This window comes from Mytilus californianus, unplaced genomic scaffold, assembly GCF_021869535.1.
Source record: "Mytilus californianus isolate M0D057914Y unplaced genomic scaffold, xbMytCali1.0.p SCAF_3, whole genome shotgun sequence".
Lineage (NCBI taxonomy): Eukaryota > Metazoa > Mollusca > Bivalvia > Mytilida > Mytilidae > Mytilus > Mytilus californianus.
In genome coordinates, this window is record NW_026262679.1 from 50,523,553 (window position 1) to 50,545,570 (window position 22,018).

At 31.9% G+C, this 22,018-nt stretch overlaps 1 protein-coding gene across 1 annotated transcript; it reads right to left on the minus strand.

Annotated features, from left to right (window-relative positions):
• Positions 1–786: 786 nt before the first annotated feature.
• LOC127734804 (uncharacterized) lies at positions 787–21,756 on the minus strand. The gene is made up of 10 exons (XM_052244819.1): positions 21,397–21,756; positions 21,001–21,150; positions 17,936–18,157; positions 17,502–17,710; positions 16,798–17,146; positions 13,439–13,585; positions 7,317–7,485; positions 6,859–7,043; positions 1,944–2,195; positions 787–1,125 (listed from the first exon to the last, which is right to left on the minus strand). Exons 1-10 carry the CDS (start codon positions 21,481–21,483, stop codon positions 1,108–1,110), a joined length of 1,788 nt encoding a protein of 595 aa, XP_052100779.1. The 5' UTR covers positions 21,484–21,756; the 3' UTR covers positions 787–1,107.
• Positions 21,757–22,018: the final 262 nt, after the last annotated feature.

Consider the following 22,018-nt stretch of genomic DNA (forward strand, 5'->3'; position numbering starts at 1 on the left):
AGTGTCCAGCTGAGATCGTGTTTTTCTGGTGAATTGGTCCACTTTTTTTTCGAATGTAGATCAGGTTTTTTCGAGTGATATTAAATGCGACCAGACGGAGTTACTGCTATTTCGCAAGTATGATAGCTTTATTCATGACTGTTCATCTTATTCTGAAAACTATATATATTTTAAGCAATCCATACCAATTTCAGTTTATATTATATAATTTCAACATCACAAGTTAATATATGCATTCTATAAGGTTGCTTCGATTTTATGAGTATTAACACATATACATATGTTTTCTCTGACAATAAAAGTCATACATTTCTTTTTGAAATTTATTTATTTTATTTAATTTATCTGTGCTGTTTCTATTGTGGAGATATTAATTCAAAGTGTTTTTGTTTTAAAAGCAGATTTGTATTGCACGGTCTTCTTTGTACCTCATTGTATTCCTTTTAATCAATGTACGAATGAGAAGGATTAAGATCTCATACCGCATGCCTACAAATGAATATGAGCTTACTCTACTGCATTTCATGTGCTTGTCCCAACCTTGGAAACCTTGCCAGTGTTTGTTTTTAGCTGAAGTTTTTTTTTATCGTTATGCAATTTGATGTTGATGACGATCTTTTGATAATTTATGTTAAATTTATAAACAATGTTTCGATACTCGGAGCGATTTAGAGCCTGCCATATTGTAAAAACATTTGTCTGTTGTTGAAGGCCATATTTTGACATCTAGCTGTCTTTTAGGTTTCTGTTATTGGTTGCTTTTTTCTTTCAAATAACAGTATAGTATTAAACAGCGATATAATTGTTTTAATCGTTTAACACAGTTAACACAATATCATAAATGTGCATATATATAGTGATGATAAGAGTTAGCAATTATACAATATACAAATTATGGGTAAAATGTGCTGTATATGTGCAATTGAAGAAAGCAATATCCTTCTTTAGATAATGTCCAATACATTTGTATTTGATACTTAAATGATGACATGGCGTCTCAATGAAATTTGTTGGGAGACTCAGTTTGATGACTACATTCAACTCGGCAATTATATGTTGTGGAGCACAATATGTTCTCATTGGATATCACCTCCTTAACCATGATTGTTAACCACCACAATTACTCTGAAAGAAAATAATCTAATAAATGGTGTTTTCAAACATTCCTTTTTTTAAAGTAAATTATACAATATATGATATTTAAATCAATATTTCGCTACATGTATATATCTAGACATATTAACTATGTTTTCCATTTTGATTGCATTTAAATCGTTACCAATAGCAATATCTTGTTGTGTTTTCTTGAAATTGTTATTTCAAACATTTTTTTTAGGTTAGCATGACCAAAAACAAAAGACAGTGTAAAACAGGGATTGCACAACATAACAACCTTCGTTTTCAGCTTTTATTATACCACTTGGCAAATTTGGACTAAAAATTGATTATATATAAAAAAGGAAAACAATAAGCAGAAAAAAAATTAAGGGCCCGTGTGCTTGTTTTCGAGATAACATAAATTTTTGAAAACTTGGCGGAAAATTATCTCTGGATTTATCATACATTTAACATTGGCACCTTTTTTCTTTCAAAAACTATGAAAAAATAACATTTATTTAATAAGATTTTCAAAGATGCATTAGGCTATCTGTAATCAAATTATGAAAAGAAAAGTAGGGTTTAGTGGGCAAAAGTGTTCATGGCACTACATGGATAAAACCAGAGGATTCCGAATATCTGGCAAAAGTTCAAAAATAAGAAGAGCGAACATCCTTAAACCATTTAGAACTGATTTTTACAGTTTTTTTCTTATATTGTGCAGTTACACCATGTTGAACCCCGCCACATTGTTTCAATTCTTTATGATCAATTTTAGTTATAAAATAAAATTTTCTTGTTATGTAGTTCTTTACAATGTTTTCATTAAAATATCTATAAATTACCTTCTTATGACAGTAAATTGGCCTTGAACTACAACTCATACACGATGGATCAAAGATAACTAAACTGAGAGTTCTGCTGAAATGAATTCCATCATAGGATAAGGATATGTCGAAACCTTTTCCAATTGTGGCACTTTTGTCTAAAACTTCATTTGTAGGCTCTTCAAAATCACAAGTGACCATGAAAAAGTTTCTATATAGGGCTTTAGATGTTGAGTTTGATGATTTATAATCTTTTCGGCTACTTTTAATCTGAAAATACATATTTTTTTTCAATTACGCATGTTCAGTATATCATTTTATTTTTCAACTCATTATACATACTAGCAAATTTGAGGCATTGCAGTTTAGGAAAATTAAATCTAGCCAAATCTTATTAATCTTTTAACATGTAGATATGTATTTTTTACACCACAAGGGAACATTCCATATTCAGTGTATTGCTGTGGAGGACAGTAAACATAAACTGACGGTTGGTCCGAACTGTCACATTTATGGGATACTTCCATTGAGGAAATGTCATTGAAAATTCTTAAAGCAAACACATCATAATGCTAACAAGAGGCTCATGAGAGCCTGATATCGCTCACCTGTAATTTCAGTTTCAGGCATTTGACTTATTTGTAGAACAATTTTGTCATTTACACTTTTTCTATTTCTATAATAATATTAAAGGTAATACATAACCAAAAACTGTAAAATTTGCTAAAATTTAACTATTTCTGGAAAGTAACCCAACAATAAGTTCTGAATATTACTTGACAGGTAGATCTAAACCTGTTTAACACTTTTACCTATATCAGTTTTGCTCTTACTGCTTTAGTTTTTGAGAATATAGCCAAAAACTTCTTTGACCCCTATGTTCTATTTTTAGAAACTGCCGCCATGTTTTTAAATGGATCAAATCCTTGAATACAATCTATAAAATAGATACCATAAGGAACATCCAATTAAAGTTTTTAAGTATTTGGCCAAGTAGTTTCAGAGAAGAAGTTTTTGAAAAAGTAATTAGACTTTCACAAAAAATGTAAAAAAAAAAACGTTTTAAGTGCAATTACTCCTTAAGGATTCAATTGACTATTTTGATCATGTTGACTTATTTGTAGATCTTACTTAGCTGAACGTGTATTGCCATTTATACTTTCTCTCTATCTATTATAATATTAAAGAAAATAACCAAAACAGTAAAATTTAATAAAAATAAACTATTTCCAACAGTAACCCAACAATGGGTTGTCGAACTTGTCTGAAAATTTCATAACAGATAGATCATGACCCATTTATTACTTTAACTCCTTTCACTTTTGCTCTAACTGCTGAGATATAAGCCAAAAACTGCTTTTGTCCACTATGTTCTATTTTTAGCCGTGGCGGCCATGTTTGTTGATGGATCAAAACTTTGGATACAATTTACAAACTAGATACCCTAAGGAACATTCAGTTAAAGTTTGAAAGTATTTGGCCCAGTAGTTTCAGAAAGGAAATTTTTGAAAAAGTAATTGACTTCCACGAAAAAATGTAAAACATAAACGTTTCAAGGGCAATAACTCCTTAAGGAGTCAATTATTATTTTGATCATTTGATTTGTTTGTAGATCCTACTTAGCTGAACAGTTTTGCCATTTACACTTTCTCTCTATCTATTATAATATTAAAGATAATACTATATATTAACCAAAAACAGTAAAATTTCATAAAAATAAACTATTTTGGACAGTAACCCTACAATCGGTGGTCCAATTGGTCTGAAAATTTCATATCATATAGATTTTGACTTATTCATCACTTTAAGGTTCATCATAACCTTTTGGCTAATATGGCCGGTTTCAAATTTTACTCTGATAACAGACAAACCTGTGCACCTGGAAAAGTTTTAATGCATGGCAGGAACTAGATCATTAAATTTTAAATGCATTTAATGTTTCATAAAAAAATACACTTTTCTGGATTTTGATATTAAATTTTTTGTTCGTTCCTGCAGAAGGTGCCAAAATAAACTAATTTGAGAAAGAAGTTTGAGAAGCTCCCCTCATATAATAAATGTTGTGAGTAGTAATGATTTAAATGGACAATAGATGGACAATAGAGATCTGCAAACAATAAGTGAGTTAAACTGTGTAACTGAGTGGACCGTTTCAAATGAAATTCATTTTTGTTTGTTTATTTTGCTATCTTCTGCAGACTGGAAAAAATACACATCAAATACCAGGTCACTTTTTAATTTTATGAAACATAGACTACATATAACTATATATATCGAGGTCCTGCCATGCCTCAAAACTTTCATAGATGCACCAGTTTGTCTGAACTCATAGTAGATTTTGTAATGTAAACACGGCCATATTTTTCAATTCCTTATGAAGAACCTAACTCCATGTCACTTTTTCTGTAACTGCTATAGTTTTTGAGATAAAAGCCAAAAACTGCATTTGACCCCTATGTTCTATTTTAGCCATGGCGGCCATGTTTGTCAATGGATCAAAATTTCGGATACATTTTATAAACCTGTTACCCTAAGGAACATTCAGTTAAAGTTTTGAAGTATTGGGACCAGTAGTTTCAGAGGAGAAGTATTTTAAATGTAAGCAAACATAATGAACACATTGTGTAAACTTGTCTTTAGAGGACAATAACTCCTTAAGGTGTCACTTAACAATATGATTAATTTAACGTTTTTGTAGATCTTACTTTGCTGAACATTTTTGCTGTTTACAGTTTATCTTTATCTTCAATAATATTCAAGATAATTACCAAAAACCGCAAAATTTCCTTAAAATTATCAATTTAGTGGCAGCAACCCAACAATGGGTTGTTCATTTCGTCTTAAAATTTCAGGGCTGATAGATGCTGACCTATTGAACATTTTTACCTCTTGTCAGATTTGCTCTAAATGCTTTAGTTTTTGAGATATAAGTCAAAAATTGCATTTGACCCCTATGTTCTATTTTTAGCCACGGCGGCCATGTTTGTTGATGGATCAAAAAAATAAATTATAAACTAGATACTCTAAGGAACATTAAGTTAAAGTTTGAAGGTATTTGGCCCAGTAGTTTCAGAGGAGAATATTCTTGAAATAGTTTATGACGACGACAACAGACGACGACGGACGCCAAGTGATGGCATAAGCTCAAATGGCCCTCAAAGCGCCAGATGAGCTAAAAAACAAACGATGTAAAGAACTGATAGTAGTTTGGGTACGTAACATTTAGGTTTTAGAAGAAACAATGTTGATTTTACAATTACCCAAATCTCATATTAACTATTTTATCAGACATCGTTTAAAAGAGAGGCGAAAGATACCAGAGGGGCATTCAAACTCATAAGTCGAAAATAAACTGACAACGCCATGGCTTAAAAAGAAAAAGACCAACAGACAAACAATAGTACACAAAACACAATATAGAAAAGTAAAGACTGGGTAACACGAACCCCACCAAAAAACTGGGGGTGATCTCAGGTGTTCCGGAAGGGTAAGCAGATCCTGCTCCACATGTGGCACCCGTCGTATTGCTCATGTTAGTACAAACCCGGTAACAAGTCTCATTCGGTAGGTCATATTCGGTAAAAGGGGACAGGATTGTAGTTACGACACATGGAACATGTCCGTTATCATCTGTGCTTCCTTGTGAGCAGCAACCCTCTATCAAGGAAATCATGATAGGAAATAAAAGCCCCGAAATATCGAATCAACTGGGAGATATATACTCCGTATGCAGGCGCTGCTGGAATGTTGCTACATAGAAATAGAAAGTTCACAGTTGGGAAGCTGAAATCATCTCTTTTCTCATAATGTTTTGTTTTCAACCGATCCTCATTGCCAATTTCTAGATATAAGTCAAGATATGAGACAGACTTAACTATATCTGTTGTAGTGTAAAAATAAGCAAAACATGTAAAAAGAAAGAACGACCACTCCATGCATGAAAAAAATCAAAATGAAAAAAAGGCCACAAAGGATTTCACAGAAAACTAAAATTAGATAGCACCAACAAGTAGAGATGAACTCATACGCTCCAATAAAACACTGCTTTTATGACTCGTTTTAGATAACTCATAACCGGTGATTGGTCATCATACAGTAGTAGATTGGTTATTAAATCGAGATTGGAAATAGGAATGTGTCAAAGAGACAACAACCCGACCAAAGAGCAGAAAACAGCCCAAGGCTCCAATGGTTCTTCAACACAGCGAGAAAATCCCGCACCCGGAGGCGGGCTTCAGCTGGCCCCTAAACAAAAATTTGTAATAGTTCAGTGAAAATGGACGTCACACTAAACTCCGAAACATATAAATGAACTAAAATTTAAAAAAAACATACAAACCTAACAAAGGCCAGAGGTTTCTGACTTGGGACAGGCGCAAAAATGCGGCGGGGTTAAACATGCATTGTCTGTTTTTTTTTAATCTAAAGAAAGCCAATTTTTTTAAACAATCAGTACATGTAAATTATTTTACCATTTATCATGACCAAATATGAGAATTTGAAATGAAATCAGTTGGTAAGAATAGACAAGAACTTTAGATATTGAAACAGGACTGGCATTATAAAATTAAGGCGAAAGTGATAGAAAAAAATCTAAATGCTTATCAAAATTCTATTTGTTCTGTGAAATGACTCCATTTATATGGCGGAATGTGTCTGGCACCTGAGTATATAATTTGACGAGATGAGTAACCCAGTTGGTTCCCGATAAAGTGCTTAATATCGATTGATAAAAACGTCCACAAATCATAAGAAAAATATGTCGTTAAAAGTGTCCAACAACATCAAAATTATATCATTTTCAGATTTTTTTATTGGCATAATTTTGTGGTTTTACTTGGTACCATATGATGTGTTTCTGCCTAAATCAAAAGTTTAAAAGGAGATTCTGTTAACATCAAATTTAATCATTGGTAAAGCATATGCTACTCACAAGAAAGTATTCACTTTTACAGATGATATCTTTTGAATAAAATTCTCCATAAATATTTGTTTTTCTGCACGGTCTAGCTACACTGTCACACAAACCATCTGCAGGAAGAGACAGAACCTGAGGAGGTATCGATATATGAAAAGAACAACTTAATCCAATATAACCATCATTACATAAACATTTGCCTGAAATAAAAATACAATAATCATTTGTTGGCTGATTTGGAGTAGACATTTATGGCATCCTTTTGTGCATTTTGAAATATTGCTACATGTAGTTCAAATAAAGAACATTTATCCAAATTGAAGTTTGGTATTTTGAGAGAATCTAAATATATCAGTTATTCTGCTTACAATATAATCTCGATTGTCAAGTACACGATCATAGTCGTGTATATATAACTAAAATTGTTTGAATAATTATACAAGATTACTTAATAGTTATTATTATAAACATACCTGAGATGCATTGACCTTTGTCATTACAATTTTCTACACACAACATCGTGTTGACACGTTGAAACAACATACTAACATCGTTCATCGAATTATATCGATAAGCTTCTTTTTTGCTAAATACCTGAATGGCCATTACTGTATCCGTCAGGAAACGGGTATCGCCTGCTGACTACAACAAATATCTTACATTTTATCAAAGGAGCAGCAAACGGATTTGGAGCAGCAGCATTTACAAGATTCTATACCAAAATGGCCAAAATTCACTTACGCAGGCAAAATTGAAGAATCAAAATTCCGATATAGTATGGTCAATTTCACATTATGAGACACAAATCGCTATAGTATGAAAATTTTAAGGGCAAATAATCTCAGAGGAGTTGTGTTTACAGATTGAAAAATAAACAGAAGGACTTAAAAGCATGTTCCGCCACCACATAGCGACGGGGATAATAAATATAATTTCTGTATCAAAATACACCAAATTCAGTTCCAATAATATATGGTACACAGTTGATCCCATTTTTTTTATTAAACGCCAAAAAAAAAAACCCAACACCATTGCATCTTCGAATGAAATAAGTTGTGACAAAATATCTTTCGGTTAAGGCTTTTGTTCCTATCTAATAAAATATTGCGAGATTATTTACTATCACTTAGACAAAGTAAGGTTCAGACACCAGTTATCACAGTTTAGATAGTCCTCTCTGAACCATATAAAAGATATTAAAATAATCATATATATAGTGGAGTGACAAATCAAGAAAAAGTCGCTCATTTTAAGAGTTTAATGGACCGACATACCTCACGGCTGAAAATCCACAAAGTCAAAGTCAAAGTCAAAGTCAAAGATTTTGTTGGTATAAAATCCAAAATATGGATTGTCATTAACACACAGACAAAGAACAAACATTAATCATTACAATCAATTATATAACAATACAGAACATAAAAAAAAGGTATATATATATATATATAATGAGAATTTTTATTTTTCCCTTTTATCTTTTTGACTGAGGAGGTACAGTTTTAGATACTAGTAATACAATTTATATAATATAAACCTAAAATAACTTAAGTTAGTGAACGTCTGAACTTGTACATCTCATTAATACCTTTAATGCAACATTTACTGACATCATAATCATTACTTCGAAATATAAAAAAGAATTTTTCAATGTCTGAAAGATTATTGAAAGATGGTAAAATATCTTAAATATTCGGAAAAAATTTATACCTCAAATCATTGAGTTTGGTACATTTTATGGTAAAGTGTAATTCATCTTCAACTTCAAATTTACAAAGGGGGCATAATCTGTTTTCTAAATCAATCTTTTTATGTCTGCCTTTTTCAATCATAAGGATACTATTACTTATCCTTATTCTTACAAAGTTTGAAATATCAGCTCTGTCTATATCTAATTTAAAAAGGTTCTCCATATCAAATTTCTTCTTCAAATCCTTGTAGGTTCTTAATTTGTTTCCTCTTTTATCATTAACACTTTTTGAAATGGAATTCTCCCAAAATTTTATGAAATCATTTTCCAGTTTTTTATTTATAGCAAAAGTTAAACGATTTTTACTAAGTATTTTGATTTTCACAGACATGTTTAAATCCAACTTTTTCAAATAACAATTTAATTTTTGTGCTATACCTGTCTGAGTTATTATTAACACTTAATAATAAATCATATTTGTTAAACTATCTGGATTTGAATTGACTACATGATGCCAGTAACCTAGACACAGTTTGATAGCATCAACAGAACATGGGATCGTACCCAATTCCCCCAAAACTGCCAAATTTGATGCAGTTTTGTTAACTCCTAAGATGTATTTAGCAAATTTAATTTGTACTTTTACAGGTTGATATAAAAAATATCTAGACTCCATGGAAGCATTAATTTTCAACAAAGTATCTAGACATAAAATTTCACTACAGTAAAGAAGTATAGGTTTTACACATGAGTCAAATAATTTAAGATTTGGTAATATATTTAGTTTGTCTGAATGTAGAGTTTTGGAAATGCAAAATGATGCTTTCCTTGCTTTTTTACATAAATATTCATTTGCTTTGGTGAAGCTACCTGAAGGTTTAAATAATACTCCAAGATATTTATATTCTTGTGTAATTTCTAGTGCATATTCCTTGTACTTAGAATTGTCTTTTTTAATTACTCTTCCAGATTTATTGAATATAATAACCTTTGATTTGTCTATATTTACTGATAAATTCCATGTGTCACAATAATTTGATAACTTACTTAAACAATTCTGTAGACCTTTTGCAGATTCCGATATCAAAACAATATCATCTGCATCCACATGATGATAGCGTAAACATTATACTATCATTTTAGCCCTGTCGTAGAATTTTCCCACGGTGCAGTTTTTTTGTAAAATTGCGGTAAAGCGTGATGTTCCGATTTTTTTTTCTTTTTCATTATCAAACAAGGGAACGCTTATAATTAATTACTGAATGAAGATATCAGCAAATATTTGCTATGGAATTAAAGAATAATGTATCAGCTTTCATTTAATATCACAATTAAAATATCATTTGAAAATGCACATAGAGTTAATTTGAAGAATTTCAATTGCATGTGACATTTTTTTCAAACTCTACCGTCTTTCAAAGTATATTAAATTTCTTACATAAATCAAACGTCGACGATTTTGACAAAAAATAGTGGAACAACGAATAATTAAGAAGCTTTGATATATCAAAGTTTGATACAACATACAAATAAACTTTTACAAGTCTTTTTATAATACTCATCATAATAATTATTATAGCAGTTTTACTATTCCATATTCACCCCAATAAGTCATGTAACGTTCCCTTTTCCTATTTTCCCCTGACTTATGAATTGCTGTGGTTTTTACAATGAATTAAATATGCATTTTCTTAATTTTTGAAAATAAGAATATAGATTTGTATCAATGTTTGTGTCTAGGTGTTTGAATAAGTACAGATGTTAAGATTTAACAACTTGTACTACGTTTTTATTTTTATTGAGTTTTTCGAATAGACTTATTTTAAACCACATTGGAACACATCCGAATGAATCCGGAAAATTTTGGGCAGCGCCAATTCCATCAAATAAGAACAAGTAAACTAGCTTAGTTCGTGTTATAAAGCCTTAACATGCACAAGAAGAATACATTTTGATACATTTGAATTAGGGAAAAACCAATGCGTGTGATGATGAATCACTTCGTTTAAACACGCTCCATGGCATTATCATTCGACTGGTCCAAATATTTATTCTGCAGACAAAAGTAATACATCGAGCTAAGCAATTAAGGCATGTCGAGTCATTTGAGCGTGCCGATTATGTTTTGAATGACGCAAATTACCAGGCAGGCTATCCAGTGGTGAGTTCACTCTTCATAGATAACTTCAGGTGCTGCATCATTTAGCATGCATTGTTAAGTACTGGATGAAATGAAAAATTTAATTGTTTCTGATGCTTCAAATCAGTCGGAGCATGATGTTGCTTTCAAAAACTAACAGAAAGTCTACATGATGATCTGTTTGTGAAAAAAGCAATTTTGTTGTCGTATGGTTTGCTAGTTACATATTGTTTCTTTCTTCCAGATCCTTCATGATGCGGAAAAAATTGTGAAAAGCACTTTCCGATCGTTCGAAATTTCAAATTATTTCTATCTATTTCCGTCAACATTTAGTATTCCACAGCTTTACAATCTATTCCTACCTCTCTGATAAGTACTTTTCCTGGTTATTACATGACAACTATTTTCGTATGGATAATGATTACAATGCACTCTCATGTGATACTGTACAGAAATGTATACCTTAAGCTGAGTGTGTGATATCCCTGTTTTAAAAATCAGTAAACCCCTGATGAGAGATGGTATGGGAATTGTACAAAGTCTTTATGTAAAAAGGAACATAAATTATTTAGATTTGGCCAAGGACGCCTTTAAAAACCCTAATAGCTATTTTCGAAAACTTCGGGTTTATCGTGGACGTGTTTGGTCGATATGATGTGGAACATTCTACAAAATCAGCAGAAAGAATAAGGAGTTAAATTGATAATGGAAACGGGGAATGCGTCAAAGAGACAACACGGTTTATTTCAAATTGTGGAAGATCTAAGGTTCTTTGATTCATTGAATGCAGATCAATTAGAGATTGTAAGACATTTCTTTGAGCACCTGAAAATAAACAGGGGTTGATAAGATTTGTAGTTGACTATGCACTCTCGCAATGCAATCATTTTGATTTGCAAAAAATTGGGCAGGATCTGTAAGTGAATGAATTTTGGTTTCAGACTGGAAGCATTTCTTCAAGACGGTGTTTACCTGTTCGAGACATAAGCAACTTTTTTTAGTTATTGGACCACTGATGTCTGGCACACCACCGGTTGCTCACGCTCTTACATGATTCGACACGTCTTCTTCAGTCGGAATTTGCAAAAAAGGCGTCGAAACAAAACCCATACATGTATCAACATTTGTCAATCTAGCTGGTTTTAATATTGACACATCTGTTGCAAGTCCATTCATCGCCGATCAATATGACCCAAGAAGCAATGCTGAATCAGTACATGGAGATCTGAATAAACTCGGCGCTTTCTTATGGTGCTAACTTAGTGATACTACCTCCTTCAGATACATCATTCAGATAGCACATTTTTCGGGTTTCACTCCAAGTATACGTCTGGATGAATGCTTATATCCCCAAACCACCACCTAGGTCACCTTTGGAATATAGATATTGGGAAAAGCTCCATAGTTTCAGTACGCTAGTATTTTGAATCCAATGCCCTATTACTTTTTACAGTACCTTGTTTGACATGTGAAGGCAAAACTATTTGAAGCAAATCTTGCGTATGTTACATACAGAATTGATCGTGCACCAGCATTTGTTGTTGTCATGGCAGTGGTGTATGTAGACTCGGGCAAGGACGCGGTTGTTGCGCTTTCAAACCAACTGGAGAAATTTTTGCATTGATTTTTGATCGAATATTTGTATCTGAAGTACGTACCATTACATCCACATATTTTTTCTTAGTATTCCGTTACCTTTTCAAATAGTCGTACATATTGGTGACTAGTGTTAGTGTATTTTATACCTAGACAACTTCTTCTGTAGCGTAATATCTATGTGCAACGTGTTTGTTAGTAGTTCACATATATATCGGATTTTCAAATTGGTTTTATTCAAGTCTGCTATATAAGCCATCGTTTGTCTTGTTTTATAAAAAAGGGGGACACAAGTTCTCAATATGATATTGCTCTTGTACTGATCTACCTAATAACATTAAAAAAACTTCATATACTATAGTGTTCATGCTGACATTTATACATGAAGTTTATTTTTTATAGTTCCAACATTCTTTTGTGTTTAAATAATCAATAATGAATTTCCTCATGTTTGTATTAAATCATGGACCGGATGTTAACTTTACAGTACTTATTTCTCATCTGTTCTTTATGGCATTTTAACAAAACTTTCCCAAAAATATCATTATATGTTGTCATATATTATTGCATAGTTAAATATTAAATATGAATATTTTTTGTCGACAATTTCCGCAGATAAAGATTTTTTTTCATTTTCTTACATGTTGGAAGCGAGGGTATACATCACTAATCTCTGGCAATCAGGTATAAATATGACAAGCTGAATTCGTGGAGCATTCCCTGAGCATGCTTCCATAGAATAAATTTCTCAGTTATCATGAACTACCGATAAATTGTCCAAAATGTCCAAAATTTGCGATTTTTTAAAATCCTCCCTTTTGACCTTTGACCACAGTTTTCAAAAATCTGCACCACTTTGACACTCTACGATATGCCATAATCAAAGGGTATTATATTTATCTTCAAAATAAGACCAAAATTAGTCGTGAGGTATTTCGGTCCATTAAATTTTTAAATTTACCTTACTTGTCACCGTACTAATATACATGCCACAACAAAATTTTATAATTTCTACAAGAGTTACGAAAAAAATACAAAATTTCCCACAGAAATAACGAATATCATAATCAACTTAGTATTGTGGAAGAATATATATTTATTTCTACATTCAGTTTACAATCTTTTTAACTTCATTTGTGTAAATTGCACATTGAAACTTATCACAAGTATACCTTAATATCTGTTATGCAGGACTCTATGTAATCTTTTATAGTTAACATCGGGACGAATGTAAATATATCAGGTGATATTCTCTTTGTTAATTGGTGTTCACATTCAGGTCGTGCTTTTTTCCAATTCCAACCATTTTTCCACCTGGACTATACATTTAAAGAAAAATAAAATCATGTTTACAGATTACTGTTTTCAAGGAAACATCAAAAGAACATATTAGGCTTGTTAATTTTATAAACATTGTATAGAGAAAAATGGATTAAGTTTTAGTCATGAAATCATACAATAGCTGCTTGTTATGTTCGAGGTCGAGAAGTTTATTGTATTTGTATCTGTAATTTGAAGCATCGAAATAGATATAGAAAAAAAAAAATTAAGAAGGCGAATAACATGTTGAAACAAAAGGGTTAAAACAAAAAGCCATTACTAAGGCCGAGTAAGTTCATATGATATAGTAATTCCTATATTCATTCAAAATCAATTAATCGTATTTCAGACGAAAGGGGTGACGTAATGCGGTCCCTTTTAAGAAGACATGTCATTTGTAAATTCAGTGTAACGCTAAAGGTATGATATTATTTACATGTTTGACCAGATTGTCTTTAAAAAAAAAAGCAAATATGTACAACGACAACAATGTTTACCCACACCACTTTCTTTGTTCATGACATCTTGTATACAGAAAAATGTCTATACAGGTAGGACTGTTAAATGTTAATGCCAAGTTCTCAAAAGGATTGAAGTAGATATAAATTTATTGTCAGTTTTATGCAGCTTTCCCTTAATTGCAGAAAGTTAAAGGCTTAAAGCAAATACGAAAGATTAATTAAAACGTATTAATTATATCTAACAAACATGTCTTCAGTGGTGTTATTGAGAGATTTATAATAATTTGAAATTTCTAATTAAAAGAGGATAAAAAAGACATTACGTATTAAATATTCTCCTTTTTTGCATTTATACGGAATTCAATGAGAAAATAACACTATAAATCTTTGAATTTGCGTGATCGGGGTCGCAGAATTGCACGATTCACCGTATACCGGGCTCAACTGACCTTTTTTCAATGAAACGTTACGTTTTTTTTTTATTTTTCACTTAATTTGAGCGAAAGATTAACTATTTCTTTTGAGGCATCATAGGGTTTTTCTGCATTGATACAAACCTTGAGTTATGAAATCTACTATGAAGTACAGTGATCGATATAAGAGTTGAAGTAGGCATGGTGTCTATATCAACAGATTTAAATCTTTCAGATTGAATTCAGTAAGTGTAAACATGTAAAACATGCATTATTTATAGTGTTCAGAAGGAGGATGAACACTGAAAAACCCTCATACCCGTCAATTAATAATTTGTCAGTACCTCTTCCGGAACCTGGACAATGTATATTTTCATATATATCATTCATAAAAAGAAAAGAGGACACAGCCATCCCCCACTTAAACCAGCCCCCCCCCCCCCCCAATAAAAGCAAACCAGCAAAAAAAAAACCAAGGGAACAATGAATAGAAAAATACAAAAAAAGAAACAAACAAGAGCCTGCAGTTCAGTGATTGTCGTTGGTTCATATCTGCCATTTTGTTTTTCGAAAATTGTTTTGTTATAAATAAGGCTGTTAGTTTTCTCAATTGAATTGTTTCATATTTTTCATGTCGGGGTCTTTTATACAGCCGACTATACGGTTTAGGGTTTTAATTATTGTTGAAGGCCGTACGGTTGCCTATAATTGTTTAAATCCACTTCATTTGAATTTTGGTGGATAGTTGTCTCATTGGCAATCATACCACATTTCCTTATTTTTAGCTCACCTGGCCCAAAGGGCCATGTGAGCTTTTCTCATCACCTGACGTCCGTCGTCGTCCGTCGTCGTCCGTTAACTTTTACAAAAATCTCCTGCTCTGAAACTACTGGGCCAAATTTAATCAAACTTAACCTAAATCATCCTTAGGATATCTAAGTTAAAAAATGTATCCGATGACCCCGCCCATCAACCAAGATGGCCGCCATGGCTAAACATAGAACATGGTGGTAAAATGCAGTTTTTGGCTTATATCTCTGAAACTAGCATTACAAAAATCTCCTGCTCTGAAACTACTGGGCCAAATTTAATCAAACTTAGCCTAAATCATCCTTAGGATATCTAAGTTAAAAAATGTATCCGATGACCCCGCCCATCAACCAAGATGGCCGCCATGGCTAAACATAGAACATGGTGGTAAAATGCAGTTTTTGGCTTATATCTCTGAAACTAGCAAATCTGACAAGGTAAAAATGTTCATCAGGTCAAGATCTATCTACCCTGACATTTTCAGACGCATCAGACATTCCGTTGTTGGATTGCTGCCCCTGAATTGGTAATTTTAAGGAAATTGCAGTTTTTGGCTATTATCTTGAATATAATAATAGATAGAGATAAACTGTAAAAAGCCAAATTGTTCAACAAAGTAAGATCAACAAATAAGTCAAATGACCAAAATTGTCAATTGACCACATAAGGAGTTATTGTCCTTTAAAGTCAATTTTTTACTATTTTTCTTAATTTTTTGTAATCTTTTACAAAAATCTTCTCCTCTGAAACTACTGGGCCAAATTAAACCAAACTTGGCCTAAATCATCCTTAGGGTATCTAGTAAAAAATGTATCCGATCAACCAAGATGGCCGCCATGGCTAAAAAAAGAACAAAGGCGTTTACTATAGAAGTATATGGGAAAATTGTAAAAAAAAACAATTTCATTAACTAATTCAATTATACATCATATTCAATCGTTTTTATCAATGTTTTTTTCTCTAAAAAGGATTACCACATAATTATGCTGCAGACACTAATATGTCAATCTGAGACATCGTATCCTCGGAGTTCGTTAGCTTTCAAATGGTCACAACTTGAAAACTAATTTAAATAATGATGAGGGGTCTTCAGTAACTATTGTAAGACTACAATGGGATGACCTGCTTTTAATTTAACTACTGGGCCAAATTAAACCAAACTTGGTTTCAATCATAATTGGGGTATCTAATACTATTTATTATGATTTTAACCTTATTTTAAATAATTTCAAAAACCACAGTAGATACAGGTGAGCGACACAGGCTCTTGAGAGCCTCTAGTTATAATAAAAGAAAAACTAAAAAAAAAAATGAGAAAAACGCTTTCAAACAGCTGTTTTATGTATGTTATTGAGACGTATCGGGGACTAAAGTACATTTTTTATCTTTACTTAAAAATTGACGTGCTGTGAAATCTTCAAGTTCCAATCAAAATGTGCAAATACAAACCAAATAAGTCCCTTGCAACACAAATCTCCGTTGTCTAAAAGTCATAATCTCTGTTTTATGGTTAGAATAACTGTATACCTGTGGAACACTCTGTTGATCAAAAGAATCGTTTCTGTTATCGGTCCAGTATGTGTCCATGACATCATCAGGATCATTCACTGGAAACTTAACGTATTGGTTGCCAGATGATCTTTTCCTTCTTATATTGTTGCTTGGTTCACAGGTGTTTTCAAAAGATTTAAAATGTGAATTTTGAATTTGAAGACATGGAACCATAGACTCAGATAAACTACAATCAACTGTGTTGAAATTGTTTTCATAATTGCTGGTATAATCATCTACGTGGCAGTCACAAAACTGTTTCAAAAATGGATATGTAATTGGCAGATTCGGTTCAATAACAAAAAGTTCTTCATCTGATGTTGCCCTGCAGAATAATACTTTTACTGGTTATTATAACGGCATTCAGCAAGACATGTAATTAAGATTATTTGAAGATGAAATCGAATTGTAATATGTTCTGAAACGTATATAAATTTTAAGGTATATACCGAAATGTAAACGCAGATTAGGCATTTCCCATGAAAAAATATAAAAAAAAAACAGACAATTATTTTGTTAAATATAGTTTCATTTCCCCCAACATATTTAATATAATTTATGCTGTCTGAATAATAGTGTTTGTTCTAGTTTGGAAAGCAAGAGTTTTTGTTTTAATTTTATTCGAAAATTTCACATATTTCAAGTGCATAACTTGTACATGAAGCATGTGATTTTTTTACCTCCAAGAAGCTACAAAAACTGGAACATCTGATCCAATTAATGGACTATCTCTTGAAATAAGATCATCATTAGCGTTTCCATCAGGGCTAATGAAACCACACAATCCTTCTGTGTTTCCGACATCAATTACAGATGGCTTTATGTTTAAGACCGGAATGAAGCCGTTTGAAATATAGAATTCAATTTCTGTTCCAGTTGGAAGAGTTACCTGAAAAAAAGATATTTCCATGTGTCCTAGTTCTACAAAAAGATATTAAGAAATCTAGGTGTTACATGTATCGTGATAAGCTCTTTGAAAGTTTCATTTATGATAAAGACAGCAGCAATAGCAATAAGAGTAACTTTTAAATGCCAGAATTGTAGGCTTCATTTTCATCTCGACGTATGAGACAATGCGTTTTAATTTGCATTGTCTCATCAAATATACACTTACCTGATAGAAATTCTCATACTGCTCAATTATCATAGAGGTCTGATCACAATTTCTCCTTTCTATGTATGGACTGGGTGATCCAATGTTCATTTTAACAGTATTACTTCCGGTTCCACATGCAGTACGCACTAGAAACAATGACTGGTTATTTCTAATTGCAACGCCACAGTTGCATGATGCAAGTGCTGTATCCGTTCCACAACTCCCAAAAAGGACATGTACCTGCATTGCACAGTAAAATTTGGTGATAACGAATTTCTTGGGACTAGTGACATAACTGCACTATAAACGTAGTTCGTTATATTAATATAATGAATTTGGTTATATAATTTAACTTAATGGTCGTAGTGGGAACATTTGGAATTAGACAAGGCAATTTGGCCAATGAATCAATAAATGTATTGATACATACACAAACAAGTTATATTATATTTACAAAGTCGGAGAGTAGTGACTTTGTCAGATTTTACTTTCTTAAAAATATTTTTTTTTTTCAAATTTCGCGAGTGCCAAAAGTAAGTTTTCGATCAACAATACTGTCATGTATTGATATTTCCATGTTTTGATATTGTTTTAAGGATTTTTGCTCCTCTTGTTTTTGAAATTTTGCCAGATATTCGGAAACCTCTGGTTTTATCAATGCAGTGCCATTTAAAATTTTTATCCATTAACCCCTACTTTTCTTTCCATAATTTGATTACATATAGTTTAAAATGTCATCTTTGAAAATCTTACAAAATCCTTGTTATTATTTCATCGTTTTTTAAAGAAAAAAGGTGCAAATGTAAAGTGTATGAAAAATCTAGAGAGAATTATTTCCCGCCAAATTTTCAATGGCTTATGTCTCGAAAACAAGCGCACGGACCCTTTTTTAGCTTCTTTATTTATATACTATCAATTCATAACAGTCTTATAAAAAGTTTGTTATTTTGAAACTGAGTAGCGAACATCCTTAAATCACTTTCTAATTTCCATGCTATATGAACTCTGAATTTTTATAATGATATTCGATATTTGTCTTCTTTAACAAAATTGTTTACAGTAAAGTCAAATTCATGTTCACCGATTTAAATCAAATTCTCATATTTAATTTATAACATAATAAAACGTATATCCATATTATTAAAAAGTCTAGAATAAACAATTTATGATGCATGGACTCAATAATATGTATCATCATTTCGTGTGTATTTTTGTCTAGTCGCCTTCTAATTAACCATCCAGGTGAACTCCGAAGACTGTCGACGGTCATATAACCCGATACATAAACATAAACATATATATAAAGATAGCGAACACATGCAATTGGATTTTCGTAGGTCTGTTTGATTTTATATTATAGGTTTATAAATATATTAATCATCGTTTTTACCTGTATAAGAATTAGTTTTTGTGTATCGAATCAGTTAACCAGATGGTTCACCCTTGCTTCACTTTCAATGTTGACATTATTTTCCTTTTAATAGCCGAACAAGCTTAGTTTCTAGCCAAGGGTTAAATTGAAGGTCACATGAATACGGATTCAGTGAGGTCGAATTAATCACTTGCAAGTGAATAAGTCATCAGCAATGTTTCTTAGCTTATTTTGACAAAATTAAACCAAACTAGTTGCTAAAAGCGAATTATTATTTCATTGTTCCACTTTAATGATTGAACTAAAAACAATCATATTTCAATTTTGTTAATATCTGGTAGCTAATGCCCTTTTACATTTAGAGCTTTTTTGGAGTCTAAATCGTCCACCTGGTAAATTGACACCTCGTATAAAGGAAACCACCATTTCCTTATTTTTAATTTCGTGTATATCTAAAAATCTTGTGCTACTTTGTAATTTTTACGATACGAATTTAGTTTTTTTCGTTGTGAACTGACAACTTGTAAAGTAACATTCCGGGAGCGCCAGAAAATGAATAGTTGTTGCAATGTTGCAGGGCTTGTGTTTACTATCATACTTTCCTTGACAAAGGATTAATGGTTTCAAGAAAAATGTTTATAATTGGAAAAAAAGGAAATCATCTTTTTTTTAAATTCTACGGATACCATCATGCTTTGTATATTTAGCCATAGCGGTCATGGTGTTTGATTGACAGGTATAAGAAACATAAACTTCACACTAAATACTCCAAATCAAAGCAAATTTATAAATGTCTAACACTATCCCCCAGATATACATGCGTACACTACGACACTAACCTTTTTGGTAAAACATGATAAATGTAAATTTACTGCACTAAAAAGAAAGTAAATTGAAGTCAGCATACTCAAGTTAATGCGTGACATGTAAAATAAAATGCCGTAAATCTTTTAGTTGAATTCTCAGCTGCAAGGATCAAAATCCGAAAATTTTCTAAATTGAAACGTTAGCTTAATTTTCCTTATTTCAATAAACGACGGCATATAGACAACAATAAAACAAAAAAACAAAAAACCCCAAGAGGAACAAAGTATCGATCCAAGAGCACTCACATGTACAGTTATTGAAATCAAGTCCATTTTCAACTTTATAAATAGATTAAGCCTTTATGCTTTTCTCGTTTATTCGTTTTATCGAAAAAGGTGAAATTCGTGACATATCTCTTCTCATTTTACTCATGCTATTCTGCTGCATTGAGGAACAATCGTGGATAACTATATCTAATATAGACTCTGGAGATAACATTGCTTTGGTGGTCTAGTGATTTTCAAATTGAAATACTTTTCTTTTACGAGCATTAATTAAGATATATTATCTATATAGATTTTAGCTTCACCACTACGTTCCTAAAATGCCATATTTGCTTTGTCATCCATCTAACATTTTGATTTTAAAAATAGAATTATCATATTACTCTTATGTGAACATGCAATTTATTTCCGATGAGGTAATTACTCGTACTCGGCGCATAATTGTAATGCTGCTTTTCGTCTGCATGCGCGTTTTTTTGTTATATCAGATTTGTACATTTTATCTGTTATACAATTTGACAAAAAGAGAGTACTCGATGGACCAATAAAAATAGACGACATCTCTCAGAATTAAATTAAAGTTCACGATATCAATTGACTGTCAGTTAACAAATACTCACCGCATACGGTCCTCTTTTACTTCTGTACATTATGAATTCGCCTTCTTCAGTGGTATCAAACTTTGTACCGTCAGCTGTTCGTATATGTGGGTCGTTGTATGAATGGCACTGTCGGCCTGTCATGTTGTACACAGCTCTTGAAACAACAACCTAAAGATAATTGATAACAATAACTGCCGTTACTTGTTTTTGCTTTTTGAGTAATCAAAAAAAAAATCGATGTATCTTAAATTAAGAACACGAAGAAATTTGAATGACACCACAAGACCAAAACAATAGAAAAAAAAAGAAAAAGAAAATAACTAATAAACATAATTTTCTACAATTGTGTATTCTCTCCCTGTTGTAATGTTTTGTCCAGTATAAAATATATATCATGAAACAGAATAAACGTACCTTTACTTCTGGAATCCTTGCATCATTCCAAACATTTGTAGGTAAATCTATTATACTCTTCAAATGAATGAATGTTGTTCGATCCATTTCAACATTTAGTCCATTTGTTTTACCATGAACCACCAATTCAATCGGTTCTTTCCAGTCATTGGCATATATTTCTAATCCACATGGTTGTCTGCGTAGGTGCAAATCATATTGAGATGCTCTACACTGATAACGGTCCTGATATGCTGGTAACGACACGTAGAATTTCTGTCGACACGATGGTAAGAGATCAGTTGCAAGACAGCCAATAGAAACCGTGGCATTATACCTTATGGTTATTGAACTTCCTTCTTGGACATTATATTCAAATTTTTCTGGCTAAAATATATATATATATGCCTTATATACATTTGTACTAGTAACTTAAGTATAATATATGCTTTAAAGATTTTCGACAAAATAAATCATTAAGATCCATTACTATGATTGTTATAATTTTGTCCTTTGAAGAACAATTATTGTGTTGCTTGCTGTCAGTATTTCAAACTGCACTTTTTTACACAGTTTTCAATCTCATGGTCATATGGTTATTATATCCTAACGTTTCTAAGTATTTATATATTATACCTGGCTT

Excerpts from the sequence above, each read along its gene's own strand:
- LOC127734804 (XM_052244819.1), bottom strand. The coding sequence starts at position 21,483 with ATGGATCGAACAACATTCATTCATTTGAAGAGTATAATAGATTTACCT. Across the intron at positions 18,158-21,000 it reads GTAAAAGAGGACCGTATGCG|GTACATGTCCTTTTTGGGAG; the intron begins GTGAGTATTTGT and ends TGTGCAATGCAG. Across the intron at positions 2,196-6,858 it reads GTAAAAGTGAATACTTTCTT|ATTAAAAGTAGCCGAAAAGA; the intron begins GTGAGTAGCATA and ends ATGTATTTTCAG.